Genomic DNA, 20,343 nt, shown 5'->3' on the forward strand with positions numbered 1-20,343 from the left:
TTATAATGCAGTCGCTAGTGTAGCTCTCAGAGGTGGTGTTAGGCTTATTTAATAGTTGGAAGCACTTCCAGACCCTAGATAAAAGGTGCTGTTCATAGCCAACATAGAAGTACAAGATGAGACACATTTTTTGGAAAGTGTTGTTGCTGTTGTATGTGCAGTCAGGATCAGGATCTTGTGCTAGCTGCATTACAGACACAGAGGTGAATACACTCTTTCCTGAAGAGCTTCATTTTGTTATAGCCAAAAGTTCAGTGAACAAAGTATATGCATTGTGAGCAGTGCTTTTAACCTTCAGGCAAATAAAAAGCATACCACATGGGTAGAGTGGCTGGTGCTTTAGAAATCTCAAACAACTTGTGGTGGTAATTCTATAGCTCTGGCCAGAATCTATTCAGTGCCTAGCACAATGTGTTCCTAGCATATACAAAAACACAAGCCCTGCCTCAAAGACCTTTTAATGAAACAGACAAAAATAGAGTGGGAGAATGAATATAACAAATAAGTACAGTGGTGGGTGATGACAGCATGTGTCATTTTAGGAGTTTTTTTCTGTATAACTTCATATGATCACTTCCTGACTCCATTGTTTTCCTAAACTATATTTTTGTGCATAGTTCTTTTAATCTTGCCTGTTTACTTTGCTGGTCACTTTAGCTCTTGTTCATTTTCTCCCCTTCTATTGTTTTATTTTAATTTAATTTGTTCCTCTTCCCTCTGCAAATATTGACCTTTGATACTTTATTGTTCTAGTAATTGTCAGAGGCTAGCCTGCCCTTTTCAGTTGATCCTGATCTGGGTTCAATTACAATTTGTGATCCCAGCTGTGGAAGGGTCTGGAAGAAAGACATAGAGAGGGAAGAGAACTCAGTGAAGGGGGAGACCCCCCTTTCTGTGTAGGCAGGCTGGAGAGAACCATGGGGAGCAGATTACGCTACCGTGGAAGGGTCTGAGATAAGGCTGTAAGAAGCCAGGAGTTCCTGGGAGAGGCTTCCAGAGTCCCTGGGGCGAGGAGCTTGTGGGGAAGTCTTCTAGGAAGAAGGGCCTCCAGGGAAAAAGTCCTGGGAGTCTATGCTGAGTGTTGGGCACTAAGAAGAGCTCTGCAATGCTCAGGAATAGGAATAAAGAGCTTCAGCACTGCCTGAGAGGGGCAGAAGGCTCTTCTGTTTAGATGTTGATGTGGTGGATTATTTGGTTGCACTTATCATAGAATCATAGAATCTCAGGGTTGGAAGGGACCTCAGGAGGTCATCTAGTCCAACCCCCTGCTCAAAGCAGGACCAATCCCCCATAGTTACCCCAGATCCCTAAACGGCCCCCTCAAGGATTGAACTCACAACCCTGGGTTTAGCAGGCCAATGCTTAAACCACTGAACTATCCCTCCCCCTTGCATGATAACTGTGGGAATGAAATTATGTTCTACATAAATTCAGTGAGTTGGTGCAGTTTTCTTTCTCTGGCTGATTTTTTGTATGATATTTACTGATGCTGTGCCCATATCTTCCCTTATATACTACAATCTTGAGGGTGAGCCAGTGTTGCCAACCCAAAATCTGCAAAAATCACGTGAGTGGTTTTTTTCTTTGCCTTTTGGTATTTTGAGGCTTTAGGGTACACTCAAGGCATATTTTCTGCCACCACTGGGACTAGAAACAGCTTTCCTTAATTTTTTTTTTAAAGTAAGATTCTTGCCAAATACAGGATTCCAGAAGATATTGCTTTAAGAAAAGGACACCAAATATTGTGAGACTTGTCATAACCATGAATTAGCAATATTCAAGTTATAGTATGTTCAGTAGGAAGTGGTTTGCCTTCTAGTGTAGGTGGGAATAAGTGTTGATCACCCTCCTTCTCCCAGGCTCTCCTTTGGCATCTGATCCAATTCCAGGCCTGTTTCTAGTTCTTTTCTTATAAACAAAGTGATTTAGAACCATGCTGTTTTTGAGATTGTATCTCATTGTTCATTGCAAGTTACACAATTGATAGGCACAAGACATTTGATCTAGCCTGTTTTTATCTGAAAGCAACAGGAAAGAACTTCTATCAATTTTTAGAGGTTTTTTCCCTATCCATGTATTTTTCAGCTGAAAAAATCAGCTTTGAATATTGGACCTACAACTAATGTTAGACTCTGTGCGGAACACTAAGCAGTTACTGACAGTCTAGTTATGTCCACTATCTGTTAAATGTTAATGCTACTTCTGCACTTTATAATGCATAGCATGCCCACTTTCTTGGAAAATTTTCTTACACTTTGTATTAACACAGTTATAAGGAATGCAGAAAACCTGCAATTGTTCCCACTAACTCAGCTTTGTGAAATAGCTTGCCAGCCATATTCTTTGTAGTATCCAGTATCTGCTGGGTGCAGTGGAGTGGGACGGGGAACAGCTTGTGGCTTTCTGGTTCTGGGGCTGGTGGAACACTAGCCCTAGCACGCTTTAGAGCAGCCTAAGGGCTGCTTGCCAGCAGAATATATCTGCAGTGCAGTAGTACTCCTGCCTGCTGTTTTGCTGGGGCTGCCCGGGATGGTGGTATATGAGCTGGTTGTATCAGCTGGGGCCTTCCCCAGGGGAGCTGGGGAGAAACGGCAGCCCTGTGCCATTAGAGCAGTGCAAAGGGGCCAGATTGAACAAGAGAATTTGGCTCTATGTTTGACAGAGGGTACCTACCCCTAAACCTTGAATATTAGGATGAAACATAGTTGAAAGTGAAACTTTTTTAGCCTTGTCTATATTTTGTTTTAAATTCTTCTCCAAATTTAGATCAAAATCTGGTAACAATGAATACAAAGCAAAGTTTATTCTGACTGGGTGAAGCTGAAAAACTCTACTTCCAACACTGATAAGAAAACATAAATTCCAAAGTAAGAAAAAACTACTCATTTGATATACAGTGCCATCACACTGTTTAAGAATACAGAAATAATGTGAGAAAGTGCTTTGAATTGAATACTATGAGACTTTTATGTCAAAATTGACTCTAATCCCTTTGAGTTTTAGAGATCTCTGAGTGCCCTAATAAATTGCATGCTTGGAATCTAGACTTGGTGGAGATTCAACACTTCATAGAAACAAAAATCACTATGGAAACATGAAACGTTTCTTAACTAGTTCACTCTCTTTGGAAGCAGGAGGAGAGTTAAGTGCCTTGTTTCAGCAGCCCCTTTTGACCATTTAAAAACAGCGTTTGTGGGTTTTTTGATGAAAACCTCATACACTTCATGACCAGATGGATTATACCCTTGATGTGGGAAAAACATTGGAGGAGGAAACAGAGGAATCTCAGATTGCCAGCAAAATATTGAAGGACCCTATAGTAATAAAAGGAGGACAAAAATTACATGTGTCAGCTGAGAAAAGATCATTTAAAAGAGCTCTAGGGGGCATTATCTATGATAGTGACTAGCAGCATAATTTTAATTCGAGTATTACCCATTAGAAGCAGTTACCATCTTTTCCATTTTAATCATGTTTATTGTAATAAATCAATATTACAGGATAAACTGATGCTGTAGTTACTTAATTTAATTGTAACGTTCAGTAATAATTTAAGTATTACCAAGATTGGTGTCTGATTGCTTTTCTGATCAATAGTGTTTTGAAGCTGTTGTAACCTTCTATGTTCTTTTTACCAAGATGAGCAAGTTCACTTCTTGTGCCAGCAGCATCTGTATTTCAGTCTTTCATTCATTCATAGGATTTCATTCTTTCATTTTAGTAATTAACATTACATTTATAAAGATGTTTCCACTTTACATCTTCTAGTAAAGACACGCATGGTGTAGGCAGCATGGGGAGGCAGTTAGTGGACAGGAGACTAAGCTGGAAGTCAAACATCAGTTCTCTTCCCAGGTCTGCGACTGACCTTGCCTTGCTGTGTTTCCCCTCTCTCCATTTGTCTGTCTAGACCTGTAAACTCTTTCAGGCTGGCACTATATTTCAGTTTGCCACTTTCATTTCACAGGAGAGTTGGTAACTTTGGGCATGTTACAATTCATATGAATTTTCACCACCCGAGTTTTGGGAGGGCATAATGAACCCCAAAACTAAGTGAATCATAGTGACTTTAACCGAAATCCAGACAAAAGTTGGTGAATTGACCTGGGTGATGAAGTATTTCAAATGAAAATAACTCTACCTGAAACTATTTGTCAAGGAAAGGGTTCCCTCAAAATTAATCCCAAATTCACTATAAGCTTGGTTTAAGTTGGCTTTCAAAGGGTTATGAGCCAAGCAAATGAGGGTTTCACTAAAAAGTTTTTCTTGACAACAGAACTTCTAGAGAATACAGCTACAGAACAAGATGGAATTTATTGGAAGTCCATCCCCCTGATTTAAAAAAGCCTGTGTTTTTAGAGCCCTGCGTGAATACAAAATTTGTATCTTTACCAGGGCTTTACCAGGAACTGCAGCGGTGAAGGCAGCAGCATGTTGGTCTGCCGCTTGCGCAGACAGCTCTTCAGGCCTGGCTGTGCCGCCCCTATCCCTGCCCACTGGGCTCACCAGCAGCTGTCCCTGGTTGTACTAGTGTGTGCAAGCGGCTCGCACGCTCCCAGACAGGAGTCCCTTCCATGCAGCGGTCTGCGTCTCCTTTTGCTGCTGTGGTTCCTGGTAGAGCCTTGCTGCTCTGTGGATATCCACTTTATATCCATGGACATCTGCATCCAAGGATATAAATTTTGTATGTACGCAGGGCTCTACACATGAGATCATTTTTTGGCTTTAAGATATATATATATTTTTAGCTTCTAGCATTTGTTAAACAATAAAAACTCGATGGGGAAAAATTATCAGAAAACTGAATAAAAGCTAAAGTAAACCTAGTAAATATGTATATTGCAATTGGATTTGCTGTTCAAAAAATTTAAACTTCATTTGGTACAGATAAAAACCAAAGTATCCTCTCAAATAGTTGAAATCTTACAAATATAATGGTTGTCATTAAAATATTTACAAGAAATTAATGTAGTTTATTATTTATATTTCTTTATTGCCTAGAGCAGGGGTTGTCAATTGTATGTTTTGTCAAGGTCCAGATTTTTTGCTCAAGGTATAGTCAAGGTTCAGTCTCTAGAGAAAATAATAGTAATATTATTATTATTATTATTTATTACTATTTTATTAAGTAAATAAAAAGATTTTGGGGTCCGTTCAAAAGCATCTGGCAGTCCGATTTGGCCCCCAGTCTGCCTATTGACTACCCTGATCTAGAGGCTCTAACAAAGATCTGGGCCCCATTGTGGTAGGCACTGTACAAAAACATCATAGGACTGTCTTTCTTGCGTACTTAGATAGAAGAGCTCTTTAGGGCAGAGAGAAAGGGTGGAAGGGCAAACTGAGTCACAAAGATGTGGAGTGACTTGGCCAACAGCTCAGTGTAATAGAACCTAGGTCACCTGCCTCCCAGGCCAGTATCCATCTGCATTTTGCAATATTTGTGGAGTTTCCTTTGCTGCAGAGATCTGCTGTCCAGCAGAACTGATGTAGTTTCACTGTGCGAGGGGAAGGCTGGACATAAGTAGCTGTGCAGGATGTGAGCACCTTCTGCATGGTTCAGAACCTCTTGCATATAGGAAGCAGAAGATCCACTGCTCTGAATTCTCTCATTCTCCCTCATCCTGCAGAGAGCCACTTAAATGCATTTGCTACTTCAGCCAGTGAACAAAAGTGACCTCAGTGGATTACTCCTCATATGTGGCATGTCCAGTTGGGCCTAGCACTCAGCCTGTTACTTCCAATGGGCTCTAGGATCTGGATATTGGCTTGTATGAACTGTGGGGGCAGCAAATGTAAAGATTTCAATAGAAGCCCCTGTATGTGAGTGCAGTCATCACTGTTCTTTACTGCAGGGGGGAAAGGCACAATTTTCCCATAAAAATGAAAGCAATGAAGATGATGGATATTGTAATACTCAGATTTTAAACTATGGGGCAAGAATGGCAGACCAGAAACACTGTTCTGATATTCCTGTATAAAACAAGGCACAGATTAAATGAGGTTGTATTTACAGAATAGAATATCACTATAAGGCAGATTGTTCTACTCTTACTCAAGTTTAGTACATTACTTCTCAAATAGTCCCATGGGTTTCAATATGACGGAGTAGGGTACCACTCAAAATGAAGAGTTGCACAGTCTGACCCTAATGTAACAATTTAAATCTTGGGGATTCCCTTTAATTTCCAGGTCACTTTCTAAAAAATATTTTTAATATGCTGCTTGCTTGGAGGATTAGAGTTAAACAGACATACTACAGCTGTTTGGGACAGGTAGCTATCTTGTCAGTTACTATATTTTCCCTCTATTCCTCCATCTGCTGACTGTATCCCCTTTTTAGGCCAGTGTCAACACACTTATTCTTTTGTAAACTTGGCATGTGGTTGAGAGGGTTCTTGTGGGAAAAATGAGCCCATTACCTTCTGATCCTAGCAGACTAAGCAGAATAACCTCTGTGCTCAATTCTCAGTTAATCCTAGTTCTGTAGGTACTCTGCATGAAGATCTCTCATGACCTGTAGAATCAGGCCCACTGGATAATGTGCATGAAGGTAATGCTGCTTGGTGTTTGGGGAATCAAATCACTGCAGAATCCAGCAGTGGAAGGTTTGGCGAACTGGTTATTACATTATGCTTCTGCTAGCATCCCAGCAGGGACTAGCGCCTTGCTGTGTGATTTAATGAAAGCAGGTAATGAGACTATAATGTAGAAAAACCTGGGAGAACATAGGCTCAGAGATTTTAGATTTCTACATTGATGCCTACTGTTAGACCTAAATGCATCTATGAGAAACCTTCAAGATATTTTGAAGGAATAATGGGAGGAAACCAGACTATTCTGTATGTTCTAATCACAGGGCTGCAATAGTACAAGTGTCCCATTAGCTTAAATAGGTGTAATTATTCTAATAGGAGTTCACATATACTCTTGTACACATTCACATTTACTCATATACATATACTCTTTCTTTAAAATCATATATCGGTGTGTCTCTTGTACCAAAATATCTCTGTTGCTGAGCACAGTAGTGGTTTGATATGGCAAAGGACTAACTTCTTTTAGTCTAACTTTTTTTGGAAGTGGATACTTTCAAATAATTGTAGAAATGACATTGTGAGGTTTTGTATTTATTCTCTCTCAGACATGCAGATCAAAGTGAGCTGATGTGATTTTTTTTTTCCTAACTGCTGCCACTCCAAATTCAGCCTCGAACTCTAAAGTCAAGTTGTGTATATTCTGCTGCTACATCATCACCTGTACTTAAGATCCTGCATACAGTGCTTAGCTGAAAACTTGGCTTATGTGTAGCAGATTAGACTCTAGACCTCTCTGCTTGAGCTGTTTTGGATCTGCAGTTCTAACAGCAATAAAACTTGTTTGTCAGTGAAGGCAATGTATGAATCTCATACCTGCAGGGAACAATTCTAGACAGATACGATACTTTTACCTACTGTACCTACACTTACCAAAGATTCGAATAGTAGAATTGAACTGTAACTTGATTTGTCTCTGTCTCCAGTGTAAGACCTCTTGTATTTCCCTTTTCTACCACCCTAATCACTCTCTTTCCATTGAAGCAGTAGAAGGAACGTGGTTGGGATACCTAACTTTATCTGCCCTGTGGTTTCCTAAAATAAAAGACATATTGATATTACCTTCAGTATGTATGATGGTCTTGCTGTTCACTGCTGTTGCCCCTCCTCTATCCTACCTGACCTACTATTTCAGAAATGACTAGATTGATTAAGTCAATTAATCAATTGAGTGGCATCTTTTCCTCTGAATCATTTGCTCCCAAAGAAACCAAAGAAATTTTGCCACTAATTTGAGTGGTTCAAGATTTGAACCTCTAGTAAAAGCCAGATACCACTACTGAAAGCAAGACGGTCTGTGGATCAGAAATCTGACCTACTTATGGCAGTTCCTGTCTCTTTTTAGTCTCTCTCAATTTAAAAAAAATCACCTCCCTGAAAAATAAAATACATGGGTCAGACTGTTTTTAAATCTTAAGAAAATAGAACAGAAGTAGTAAATTGAATGGATTTTCAACGACTTGGTTTTTGTAATATGTAATTGCTTAAATAACTCTTTGTGTGTCCCTTGCTCTAATATAAAGGTCAGCGTTTTTAAAAAAATCATTGAGGTGAAAGTCTAATGGGAAGGAGGTGGTTGTGTGGCTATTAATCGTCTCAGAACTGGTTTTTTTCTCAAGTTTGGAGTTGGCTTGGGATTATTAATTGTTCTATACAATTTAAAAAACTCTTAAAATCAGAGTTCAGGAAACTGAAGCTGATTTTAGTTGCACTTCATGCATTTTTAATTTAGCTTGGCGTAAGCTAAAAGGTGGCATAAGATGGCCGTTGTACTAACACTACATGTGCCACTAATTCTAGCTAGAAGAATATAGTATAGCCATTGAGACGTATATCCTGCACTGAAATATATGCAGTAGGACGAGCCACACTGGTATCATTTGTAATTGGAATCTGCTTGTTTGAGTGGTATTAACTTCCAGTCCTCTCAAAAATAATTACAAAAATACACACAAGATGGGTAGAAAGATATCTGACAATCTAGAAATCAAATAATTAGTTGCCAGCTGCATTGCTTCCTTAAGTCCATTCAAAATGCTGCTACCAGGTTTATCTTCCTGGCTCATTGCTCTGACTGGTTCACTCCTTGTCCATTCCACATCAGACACAACGGTATTTATTTGCCAAAAGCTACAGCTAAGTATCTGGTGCAATTTTTGAAAGGGCCTAAGCAGGTTAGATGCCTAGTCCAGTTGAAGTCAATGGAAGTTAGGTGCTTAACCTGCTTAGGTACTTTTGAAAACCCCACTAGGCTCCTCTCTGTGTCTTTACGTCCCTAAATGCCTTTGAAAAGCTGGCCTCTTGCCTTTGAGACCCTTCGCCATTTAGCCTTGCCTTATCTATCAGATTTACCAGCTCACTGAGATGTTGACTCATTCCTTTGCTCTGCCAATGATGGTGCCCTTGATTGTGGTCTCGTTGCCTTCTCTGTGGAGCACCTGTGTGCTTTTTCCCCTGCCATCTTCTGTGTTTGGGGATCCATAAAGCTGTCGCTTATCCTCCTTAAAGTCTCTCCTCAAAACTAATAATTTTTACAGTAAACCCCAATTTGGTAATGGCTAGGCAGTTGGAGAGCTGCAATCACTGCTACTGATCGGCTAAGACTTTTGCACATCCTGTTTTTTGTTATGCTGTTTCCAAAACCCCAACCTGCTTTTTTGTTATATCTCTCTGTTACAGCTTCCCTTTAACATGGTAAGTTCTTTAGGGCAGTGTATGCTGTTTTTCTATACTTTTATACAGTGCGTAGCACAACGGGGCTGTTTGGCACTACCACAATAAGTGCTACTTACTACTTTCTAGGTCAGTGACTTAGGATTTAGTCAAAAACGGGGAGTGGGAACACAGGTTCTTGTCCCCAGGCCACTGACTCTCTGTGGCTTTTGCTGCAGCCTTAGAGATACTTCATCCATTCTAATGGCAGGTGGGTTTGGCCTGAAGATCTGTTTGTTAATGGGCTTTCCACATGTGTCCCATCTCTAAAATATACTGCACGTTAGGATGCAAGGAATGTTCTGCCATGCAGAGGGTGAACCTTTTGCATAGGCTCCCCTAATTCTGTCCCTTCCTGCCTGGCCCATGCACCAGTTCAGGTGCATTCATGGTATTCCATGGCACTTGTTTGATCTGCAGGATTTGCTTTGAAACGAGATGAGCCACATCCAGTTGATCTAGCTGTCCATCCCAAACAAAATAACTTAACAATCCCAGACTGAGAAGGAAATAGACAAGAAAATCCGAGCTAAAATGTGGGCATGATCAGCTGTAATCTAAAAGGTAATGGAAAAACCACTGTTGGCCATAGAACTTGCCACAATTGATAATAGTAACTTGTACCCAGGGCATCCTAGAGTCTCTGCTATCTCCTAACGAGTGCAATAATAATAAATCAAGGCTCCTTGTTTTAGCTCTAAAAATTCATTTGATCCCACTGAACTGAGAAGGTTGTAAACAGAAATGAGCCACAGCATGGAAGTTATCTCCTTCCCTAAACAAGCAATATAAATAAAAAATACAAATCACAAGCAGCATAATATTAAAAAAATATTCTGAGGAAATCTGTACATTAATACAAGGATTTGATGGCAACGCCTAGTTAATAATAGCATGGAGTACAAATAAACAGTGGGAGGCATGATGTGAATGGCTAGACAGAAGTAGTGGCAGATTGACTAGAGAAAGTCTTCCTCAGAAGCATTTGAGTCATTCCTTGTAGAGGACTAGATAGAATTATGATGCCAATTAAATCAGATGATAATGAGATTAAACTAGCTAGAGACATAAAGGGTAACAAGAAAACATTCTACAAATACATTAGAAGTAAGAGGAAGATCAAGGACAGGGTAGGCCCATTACTCGATGATGGAGGAGAAAAACAATAATAGAAAATGTGGGAATGGCATGAGTGCAAAATGACTTTTTTGTTTCAGTTTTCATCAACAAGTTTAGCAGCGATTGGATGTCTAATATAGCAAATGCCAGTGAAAATGAGGTAGGATTTGAGGCTTAATAGGGGCAGAACAAGTTAAAAATTACTTAAATAAGTTAGATGTCTTCAAGTCAGCAGGGACTGATGAAGTACATCCTAGAATACTCAAGGAACTAACTAAGGAGATATCTGAGTCATTAGTAATTATCTTCAAAAACTCATGGAAGACGGGAGAGATTCCAGAGGACTGGAAAGGGACAAATATCGTGCCCATCTATTAAAAGGGAAATAAGGACAACCTGGGGAATTAAAGACGAGTCAGCTTAACTTGAGTACCTGGACAGATAATAGGGCAAATAATTAAGCAATCAATTTGCAAACACCTAGAAGATAATAAGGTGATAAGTAACACCATGGATTTGTCAAGAATAAATTGTGTCAAACCAACCTAACAGCTTTCTTTGACACGTTAACAAGCCTTGTGAGTTGGGGGTGGGGGAGCAGTAGATGTGTTATATCTTCAGTTTAGAAAGGGCACGTCTACACTGGCAAAGTTACAGCACCGCTCAGAAAGCGCTGAAGGGAAACCGTTATTTTGTGTTCACACTGACAGCTGCCTGCGCAATAGAGTGTTCACACTTGCAGCGCTATTTGGAGTGCTGCACTCTGAGCAGCTATCCCACAGAATATCTTTGTCTTTTGCCGCTAAGACTTGTGGGAAGGCGGAGGGGGTCATGGGGCATCTTGGGTCTAGTCCCAATGCCCCATGATCCATTGCTTTGCATTCCACCAATCCCTGTGCTTCTGTCTGCATTTGGCTCCATCTTTCAACAGTTTGTGTACTGCGCACCCTGCCTCTTTCAGGCTGCAGGAACGGATCCCGAACTGCTGACCAGTATGCTTCTCGCTCTGACCAACACATCACGAGTGGCAGTGGAGTTATTCCTTTAACTACAAAGGCAACAGGATTGCAGCATTGATCTTACCATGCAAAGTAGCTACTAGCTACGACACGAGATCGCTTGTGGCGTTCATGGAGGTGCTGACCACAGTGGAACGCTGCTTTTGGGCTCAGGAAATAAGCACTGATTGGTGGGATCACATCACAATGCACGTCTGGGATGACAAGTAGTGGCTGCAGAACTTTTGTATAAGGAAGAATTCATGGGACTGTGTGATGAGCTCGCTCCAGCCCTGAGGCGCAAGGACACGAGAATGAGAGCTGCCCCGTCACTGGAGAAGTGCGTGGCAATTGCACTGTGGAAGCTGGCTACTCCAGACTGCTACCGATCGGTCGCTAACCAGTTTGAAGTGGGAAAGTTAACTGTTGGAGTTGTGTTGATGGAAGTGTGCAGGGCCATTAATCGCATCCTGCTCTGAAAGACCATGACTCTGGGCAACGTCCATGACATTGTGGATGACTTTGCACAAATGGGCTTCCTTAACTGTGGACGGGTGATAGATGGCACGCACATTCCAATTCTGGCACCAGACCACCTAGCCACTGAGTATATTAATCTCAAGCGGTATTTCTCAATGGTTCTTCAGGCGCTTGTGGACCGTGGGCATTTCACGGACATTAACACAGGCTGGTCTGGAAAGGTGCATGACACACGCATCTTTCGGAACACTGGCCTGTTAAAGAAGCTGCAAGCAGGGACTTTCTTCCCGGAGCAGAAGATCACTGTAGGAGAAGTCGAAATGCCCATTGTGATCCTGGGAGACCCTGCCTACCCCTTAATGCCATGGCTTATGAAGCCATACACGGGGCAACTTGACAGCAGCAAGGAGCGGTTCAACAACAGGCTGAGCAAGTGCAGAATGCCTGTTGAGTGTGCATTTGGCTGTTTAAAAGCCTGCTAGCGATGCCTGTATGGGAAGCTGGACATAGCCGATTACAATACTCCTATGCTTATAGCCGCGTGCTGTACGCTCCATAATATTTGCGAAGGGAAGGGTGAAAGCTTCACTCAGGGCTGGACCGCAGAGGCTCAGCACCTGGAGGCTGAGTTTGAACAGCCAGAGACCAGGGCTATTAGAAGGGCATAGCGCAGGGCCATAAGGATCAGGGATGCCTTGAGGCAGCAATTTGAAGCCGAAAGCCACTAATATTTGCTGCTATGCTCGGGATTGCAGTGTTTGTAATGCTAGGAGGTTACTAGTGCATATGATGCAATAAGGGGGTTTAACATAATTACATGTTGCTTTGCAGTGCTCTTTTTGCTTTCACTTAATATAATAAAGATTGCTTTCTAACCAACACAATTCTTTTATTAAAAGCTAACAACCGGAGGAGAGAGTCAAACGACAAAAATACATCAGCAGGGAGGGGGATGGGGAAAGGGAAGGTCTCCAGAAGAGGAGGGGTCTGGGGACGGCTACAGAATTGTGTATGTCCAGGGATCATACCCAACCTTCTCCTCTGGAGTACAATTCAGCGGGTGCTGTACTTCAGCAGGGCCAAACTGCAGAGGGATGGGTGTTGAGTGCAGTGGGTAGTGGGAGTCCACGCTGCTGGACCGTGAAGAGGGAGGAGTGGAATGCTGTGGGTAGAGAGTTGAGCCAGGAGGTTGAGAACAGTGTGTGGGCGGTGTGTGTGTGTGGAGGGGGGGCACATGGGATAAAGTTTTGTGACAGCGGCTGCAGGGGCGGGTGGGCATGGAGCTGCTCGGTTTGACGAGCTAGTATCTCCTAGGGTGTGTCCACTTGACGCTCCATAATGTTTAAGAGCCGCTTTGTGGCTTCTTTCTGGTGTGCCGCATTCTCTCTATCCCGCCACTCCTTCAGTTCCTGTTTCTCAGCAGCAGGGTGCATCATAACCTCATGGAGAAAGTCCTCCTTAAATCTTCGTTGCCGCTTTCTAATTCTGTGCAGCCATTCTGCCACCGATAAGGGAGGCTGGGCTCCCAAGGTCATCTCTGTGAAGTTTAAAAACAACATTTTACAGAAGCAGTATTGTTTGCAACACAGACAGCACTGATTCAGTGCTTTACTGGCTGTGTTTTACTCATGTACCTGTCACTAACTGGCTGACCCCAGGCAAGCACACATGAGCCACAAGACCCTCAAAATGGTGAGTAGCCACAGGGGCAGGTAAATCAGTCTTCCCAGACCCTGATGTACACTGGGCATGTGGCTCTTGGGGAGAGCCAGCACTTTAGGGGGGGCTTGATAATCTTTCCTGTCCCCACACTTTCCACAGGATGTGATCATTATGGAATATGTCTCGCTGCTGAGGGAGAAGAAGGAATCAAGGGAGGGTCTTCTCCAAGCCTGCGGCTTCCTCTCTGGCTCCTATGCAGCTCGCTTGTGTGCAGCAATGGTGTGTCATGTCTCCCCCTGCCCATGACGGCACTGTGGGAATGTTATCATTAATTGGGCAAGAAACAAAGCAGCTCTGCCAAGGAACCTGCAGCAGCGGATTGCCCATTATCTCCATGAGAGTTTCCTGGAGATCTCTGAGGGAGATTCCTGTGCAGTGAGGGAGTCAATCAACAGCCTGTTCCGCCACTCAGAATAGGCATGCAGTGGGAGACAAGCCTGCTTTCTGCACCCCTCCTGCCCCCAACAAATTTCTTCAGCAATTCCCAAAATCAGATCCACTTATCAGGGGCCTCCTCTCCTGTTTGCGCTTCACCAAGATACGACTGTTGTGACTGGCTAGGCTCCTCTGGGGTAGAAAAGAGCTCCTGATTGCCTGCATCTCTGACCTCCGAGCCATTCTCTGTCTCTGGGTCCCTCCCCCACCCCTGTCTGTCTAAGATTTCCTCCTCCTGGCTCGGTCCATTCTCGGCTGGCAAGTGAGCCAATGAAGTATCCACAGGGGCCTTTGCAGTGGAAGTGGGGTCGCCGCCAACTATCGCGTCCAGCTCTTTGTAGAACCGGCAGTGCATGGGCGCAGCACCGGAGCAGCGGTTTGCCTCCTGCGCCTTGTAGGCATTCCGCAGCTCCTTCACTTTTACCCTACACTGCAATGTCTTCCGGTCATGGCCCCTTTCTATCATGCGTCGTGAAATCTATCCATAGGTATCATAATTCCTATGGCTGGAGTGCAGCTGGGACTGCACAGCCTCCTCTTCCCAAATGCTGATGAGGTCCAGCAGCTTGGCAGTGCTCCAAGCTGGGGATTGCCTGGTGCGTGGAGCAGGCATGGCGACCTGGAAAGATGCGCTGAGGCCATTGCATGCATCACCAAGCAAACAGGAAGGGGACTTTCAAATTTGCAAAGGAATGAATTTATATTCATTGTGGAAAAAGTGATGCAAAGCCATGGAGGCAGCATCACTTTTTCCACAATGAATATAAACAAGTCAAAATACCGAATACAACTATCTGATGCCCACCTTGCTGCAATCCTGAAGGTTTCAACTGCTCAGTCACTGAGGCCAAACATAAACAAACTGACAGAACTGAAGCGTTGCCAGGTGTCTGGCAAACACTAAAAACTCTCTGGCAAGCGAAGAATTGTATAAAGTTGTATGACAGTTTTATTATTTCTAAGAAATTAGAAATAAAAAAGACAGTATAAACATTTTCTTTTCTGAACACTATTTTCAGTGACATTATTGGCCTGCTGGGAGGATTTGAGGACTGGCACTGGCCCTAAGGTAACTTGTGTTTGAGACCCCTGCATTAGCAGGAGTGTTGTAAGCAAGACACAAGAATTCTTCCACTGTACCCAGGCCTCAACTGGAGTATTGTACCCAGTTCTGGGAAAAACATTTCAGGAAAGATGTGGACAAATTGGAGAAAGTCCAGAGAAGAGCAACAAAAATGATTAAAGGTGATTAAACATGATCTCTGAGGGAAGATTTAAAAACTGGGTTTGTTTAGTTTGGAGAAGAGAAGACTGAGGGGGGACATGATAGCAGTTTTCAAGTACATAAAAGGTTGTTACAAGGAGGAGGGAGAAAAGTTGTTCTCCTTAATCTCTGAGATTAGGACAGGAACCGTTAGGCTTAAATTGCAACAAGGGCAGTTTAGGTTGGACATTAGGAAAAACTATCAGGATAGTTAAGCACTGGAATAAATTGCCTAAGGATGTTCACTCCTGAGTCTCAGCTGTCTTTTAAAACTATCAGTGGTGATATCGCTGTTTGGGCTAATATTGCTTTTTTAATCTCCTTGGGTGTCAGGCAGCAAGCACTTTGGGAAATACGGCGCATGTCTGGGGCTTCTTTAAGATCTTTTCCCATCACTGTGTCTCTAATCTTCCCCAGTCCTAGAGCTGGACCATCCTTGCCCCAAGGAGAATTTGGCTGGCTATATAGTACCACTGGCCTCCAACCTGTGGGTGTGCCAGGGCTCTGGATTTGGTACCTATAGCATAAAATATGCTATGATTTGGGAATTTTTATGACCCGTTTGATAACTCAGTTGAGGAATAACCAGGAATGAGTTATCCTGCCTGCTCGCTTGCAGATATAAATGCTATACATGACCTAAATAATTAAAGTTTTTAGATATATAGTGCCAGCTGGCTTCAGTATTTTTTTTCTCTGACACTTCTTACGTTTTGTAAGAATTTTCCATTTATGCAGCTGCTGTTTCTGTGCAGTTGTCTTGTTGCTATGTGCATGCACATAGGTGATTATACGATTAGTTAACTAGACATGATCATAAAAAGAAAAGGAGTACTTGTGGCACCTTAGAGACTAACCAATTTATCTGAGCATAAGCTTTCGTGAGCTACAGCTCACTTCATCGGATGCATACATCCGATGAAGTGAGCTGTAGCTCACGAAAGCTTATGCTCAGATAAATTGGTTAGTCTCTAAGGTGCCACAAGTACTCCTTTTCTTTTTGCGAATACAGACTAACACGGCTGTTACTCTGAAACTAGACATGATCATGTTGGTGGCTGAAATATCTCTGTGGTAAAAGGCATAATTTCAGAAGTAGGTGTGATGTTCTAATTTAAATTAACTCTAAACAGGTGAAGATCAGCAAGGTTCACTTCACCTGTTTTAATCAACTGCATCAGCTTGAGACAACAATGACATGTGTAGTGGGAGTGAGGTAGGCAACAACAGAGAAATGCTTATGCTGAAAGAAGTCAGAGATGAGAATGATGTAACATAGCCAGAAACTTCAAGTCTAATAGTTTAACACTGGTGCCACACACCTCTAGTGTTATCCACTTTCCTCTTGCCCTTACCAGATATGTCAAAATGATATGCAGCTTATATAAACAAATTCTATAGTACGTTGTTGAAATCAGTATTTAGACAAGTAAAATATTCAGTTAAATGTGAACAGGCACTAGTGGAAGTAATTAATGTGTCTGTGATTTTTTCCCTTGTGTATAGGTTTAATTGTTTGAAAACAAATTGTCTTTCAACAGTACTTGGATCCTGTTTGATACAAATTCAGGTGGTGGGTCTCAGTAAACACCAAATTATTGATATTGCTCTGGTTTTATGAAGATGCTTTAGTTTCTTCTGTGGAAAAAAAGAAGCAGTGAGTAATGTTTAGTTAATGCCTTACCCCACTCCCAAATGAATGGACTCGTCCCACCCAGCTTCAATGGGAGCTCGGTCTGATCTTAAGTAAATATGGAATGCATTGAAGGAATGCCTAATTTGTCTGTTGAGAAGATAATGTTAATTGCTTTATTGCTGAGGGTCATTCTATGACTCATTACTGGGAAAAGGATTTGAGAGGGGGAAACCTCAAGTTTGAAGCTTGGGATTAATTTTTAAGATTGATTTAAGCATTCCTGTAGCATATTCATCAGTATTGAAATATATTTAACACATAATTGTAGGGCTTTCTGTTTGTCTCTTCCTTTCAGTATCCAAGAGATTATTTTTAAAATGTTGGTTGCCTAATATTAACAATATTTTAAAAATACAAATGTGTATATGAATATAGGTTAAAAACCCTATAAACCTGTGTGTTTCTCTTGCAAATACAATAGAATTCAATAAATATACAAGTCAGTTTCCTACATTACTCCTGCGGGAATTCCTTGCCAAAAAATTAAAAATTCTGTGCATAATATTTTAAAATTCTGCAAAATTCTGCATATTTTATTTGTCAAAATAACACAATATAATCACGCTAGTTTGAATTATTTTGGTAATTTATTTCAAAATACCTGTCAGCATGTAACAATACAGACAACAAAAGATTCAGGAAATGTTTTTTGACAAATAGATTCCTTACTAGGCATATTAATACAGGCCTTGGAGTAATCATTTAAACTGCAATACAGAAACTTATTTCCTGTATCCCTCAGAAGCAGCGCAAAGGCTTGTGGGAGTTAGGGGTAAAGGAGGAGCTGAGGGAGAGGGAAGGGGCCTGGGAGTGAACATGGAGGATTGTTGGATGTGGGTGGGAGTTTTTTGCAGGGGGAGGGATTGTTAGAGAGGTGGGGAGCCTCCCCCATGCAGACCCTGGCTGGCCCCCTAGCCTCTCTCACTCAGTCAGGCACATCTGTCCCTATGTTTCCCTGCAGCCCTCTTCCTCCTGTCCCCATGTGGCCCGGCAGCCCCACTCTCATTCAGCCCTTGGCTCAATGTCAACCCACTAGCTCCTGTGTCCATGCCCCACTCTGTTCCTCCCACTAACCCTTCTGAAACCCAGTTTGTGTAACCACCGCAGCAGCCCCAATCCCAATCTGTCCATCCCCCCCCCCACCATATTCTGTGCCTCCACACCTAGCCCTTTGAGGAAGGCAGCCTCTGACCCCTCCCTGCTCCTGCTTGTGAGCCAGCTGCCCCCTCTTCTGGTGCCACAGCAGCCCCCAGTTGACAAAAGGTATAATTGCAGCATCTCTCCAGCAGAATGTACATTCTGCGGGAGACATGAATTCTGTATGTGTGCAGTGCTACAGAATTCCCCCAAGAGTACCACATATAAATACTCTCACAGAACTCTCCCCCACCCAGAAAACAAATGGTGTTGAAATTACTCATTATCTTCCACATAGAAAAGATTCTGTACAGGAAAAGTCTAATAGAGAGTTGCAGAATTACCTGTCTAGGTGAAGGTGTTACTTCCTTTTGAGTTTCGTGACTTCTATAACTATTTTCATCACTGGTTTTCTCTTATTTTATGTTGTTACTGTTTATGCATATACTAATGGGCCAGATTCTGATCACTGTTACACCTGGGTTCATCCAGCACAACTCCATTAACTTACCTTTTGACTACATTGAGTGTAGTTTTGATGGTATAGTTTATGAGAGTGTCTTTTGTAAGTAGTTGTTTTATACCAAATTAAAAGTACCAGTTTCATTGGTTCCCATTAGCATCACTCTGATCCCTGCTGATGACCTTTTTCTGACTGTGTTTTTTTCCCTCTTCCTTACAGTAATTGCTCAGAAATGATTGTCACCTAAGAAGTCGGCTATGGCAAACAGGAAACGTCAAAGCACTACAACCAACATGCTGGATCACAGGGTGATACCTTGCCCTATTTCATCTCACCATAGGGAGCCTGAAAGTGAGGAAAATGACCTGCCTAGTGAAGATTATATAGCAAAGGAGGCAGAGCTAACAGCTATCAGAGAAGGTAGGTCTACCCCTGTGGAACACGAGTGCAATGATAATAGTGGAGATGGCGATTCCAGCTCTGACTATGTGAATAATACCTCTGAAGAGGAGGACTATGATGAAGGCCTGCCAGAGGAAGAGGAAGGGATCACATACTATATTAGGTACTGTCCAGAGGATGACAGTTATCTGGAAGGAATGGACTGCAATGGGGAAGAGTATGTACCTCATGAAGAACACCAAATTGAAACTGATGAATGTCAAGAAGCTGTGGAAGAAGAATGGACAGAAGCTAACATCCAACACCATGATGAAAGTGAAGTGACAGAAGGGCAAGACTACCAAGATAACTGTGTTCAGATTTTGGAGGATGAAGTATCTTCTCTGGAAATTCAAGACCAAGAAGAAAACATACAATACTGTCAAAATGAAGAAAGCTATCAGGATTATTATCCACCAGAAGCTAATGGAAACACTCATGGGATGTCGCCCTACCATTCAAGGAAAGAAGATGCTGAGTTGGAGGAGCAGGAAGAAGACATTGACCAGATTGTAGCTGAGATTAAAATGAGCATGAGTATGAGCAGCATTAACAGTACAACAGAAATGAGCCCTGATCATGGCGGGACTGAAAATGTGCAAAATGACTATAAAGAGACTTGTCCAAAAGGTGATGCTGGTCATAGTACCAACAGACATGAAGGGAGGCCAAAATCATTGAATATTCCACCTTCTTCAAAGCATGTTGGAGATATGCCTAGAGGTTTCAAAACAAAGTCAAGAACTCCAGAAGACAGACAGAAATGGCCACAAGAACAGGTATGAGGCTCTATTTTTTAATAAGAAAACTATTGATCATGTAGATCAGAGATTCTCAAACTGTGGTCCTCAGACAGATCCATTCAGGTGCTCTGCGGCTAGTTCCCTCTAAGTTTTTTGTCGGCAGGAGATCCAACAAACAGCAGCTACACTGCACGATTTTTAGCGGTACGGCCGTGGTGACACAGTCCTGTCGCTAAAAGCTGAGTAGTGTAGACATAGCCTAATACTTGAACAGAAAGGTACAGCATCAATTAAATACTGTGAGTGTTAGTGCCCTGTGCCTGTCTGAAATCATTCTCTTGATGCGAGTTTTGTCTGAGAAGTGACTTGGAAAAGCACTCCACAATGTATTACTGCTACATGACACATGGCATCAATAACCGCAGTGCAATTTCCATTACTACACGGGAAGGTTTCAGTGCATAGATCCCAATCGTGAATAGAAATAGCACTAAATTAAAGCTCAGACAGGCAGCCCCTCTCTATGTATTTTCACAGCAG

At 42.2% G+C, this 20,343-nt stretch overlaps 1 protein-coding gene across 8 annotated transcripts in view; it reads left to right on the forward strand.

The window, feature by feature from the left end:
* The window catches only part of APBA2 (amyloid beta precursor protein binding family A member 2), a 202,525-nt gene that overhangs the window by 102,036 nt on the left and 80,146 nt on the right, over positions 1-20,343 (forward strand). For all 8 annotated transcript variants that reach the window (XM_074966195.1, XM_074966201.1, XM_074966196.1 and 5 more), the window contains one exon: positions 18,839-19,839. In XM_074966195.1, coding sequence (XP_074822296.1) covers positions 18,877-19,839 — 963 coding nt within the window. In that variant the 5' untranslated portion in view covers positions 18,839-18,876. The remainder of the gene's footprint in view (positions 1-18,838; positions 19,840-20,343) is intronic.

Source organism: Natator depressus, chromosome 10 (genome assembly GCF_965152275.1).
Source record: "Natator depressus isolate rNatDep1 chromosome 10, rNatDep2.hap1, whole genome shotgun sequence".
NCBI lineage: Eukaryota > Metazoa > Chordata > Testudines > Cheloniidae > Natator > Natator depressus.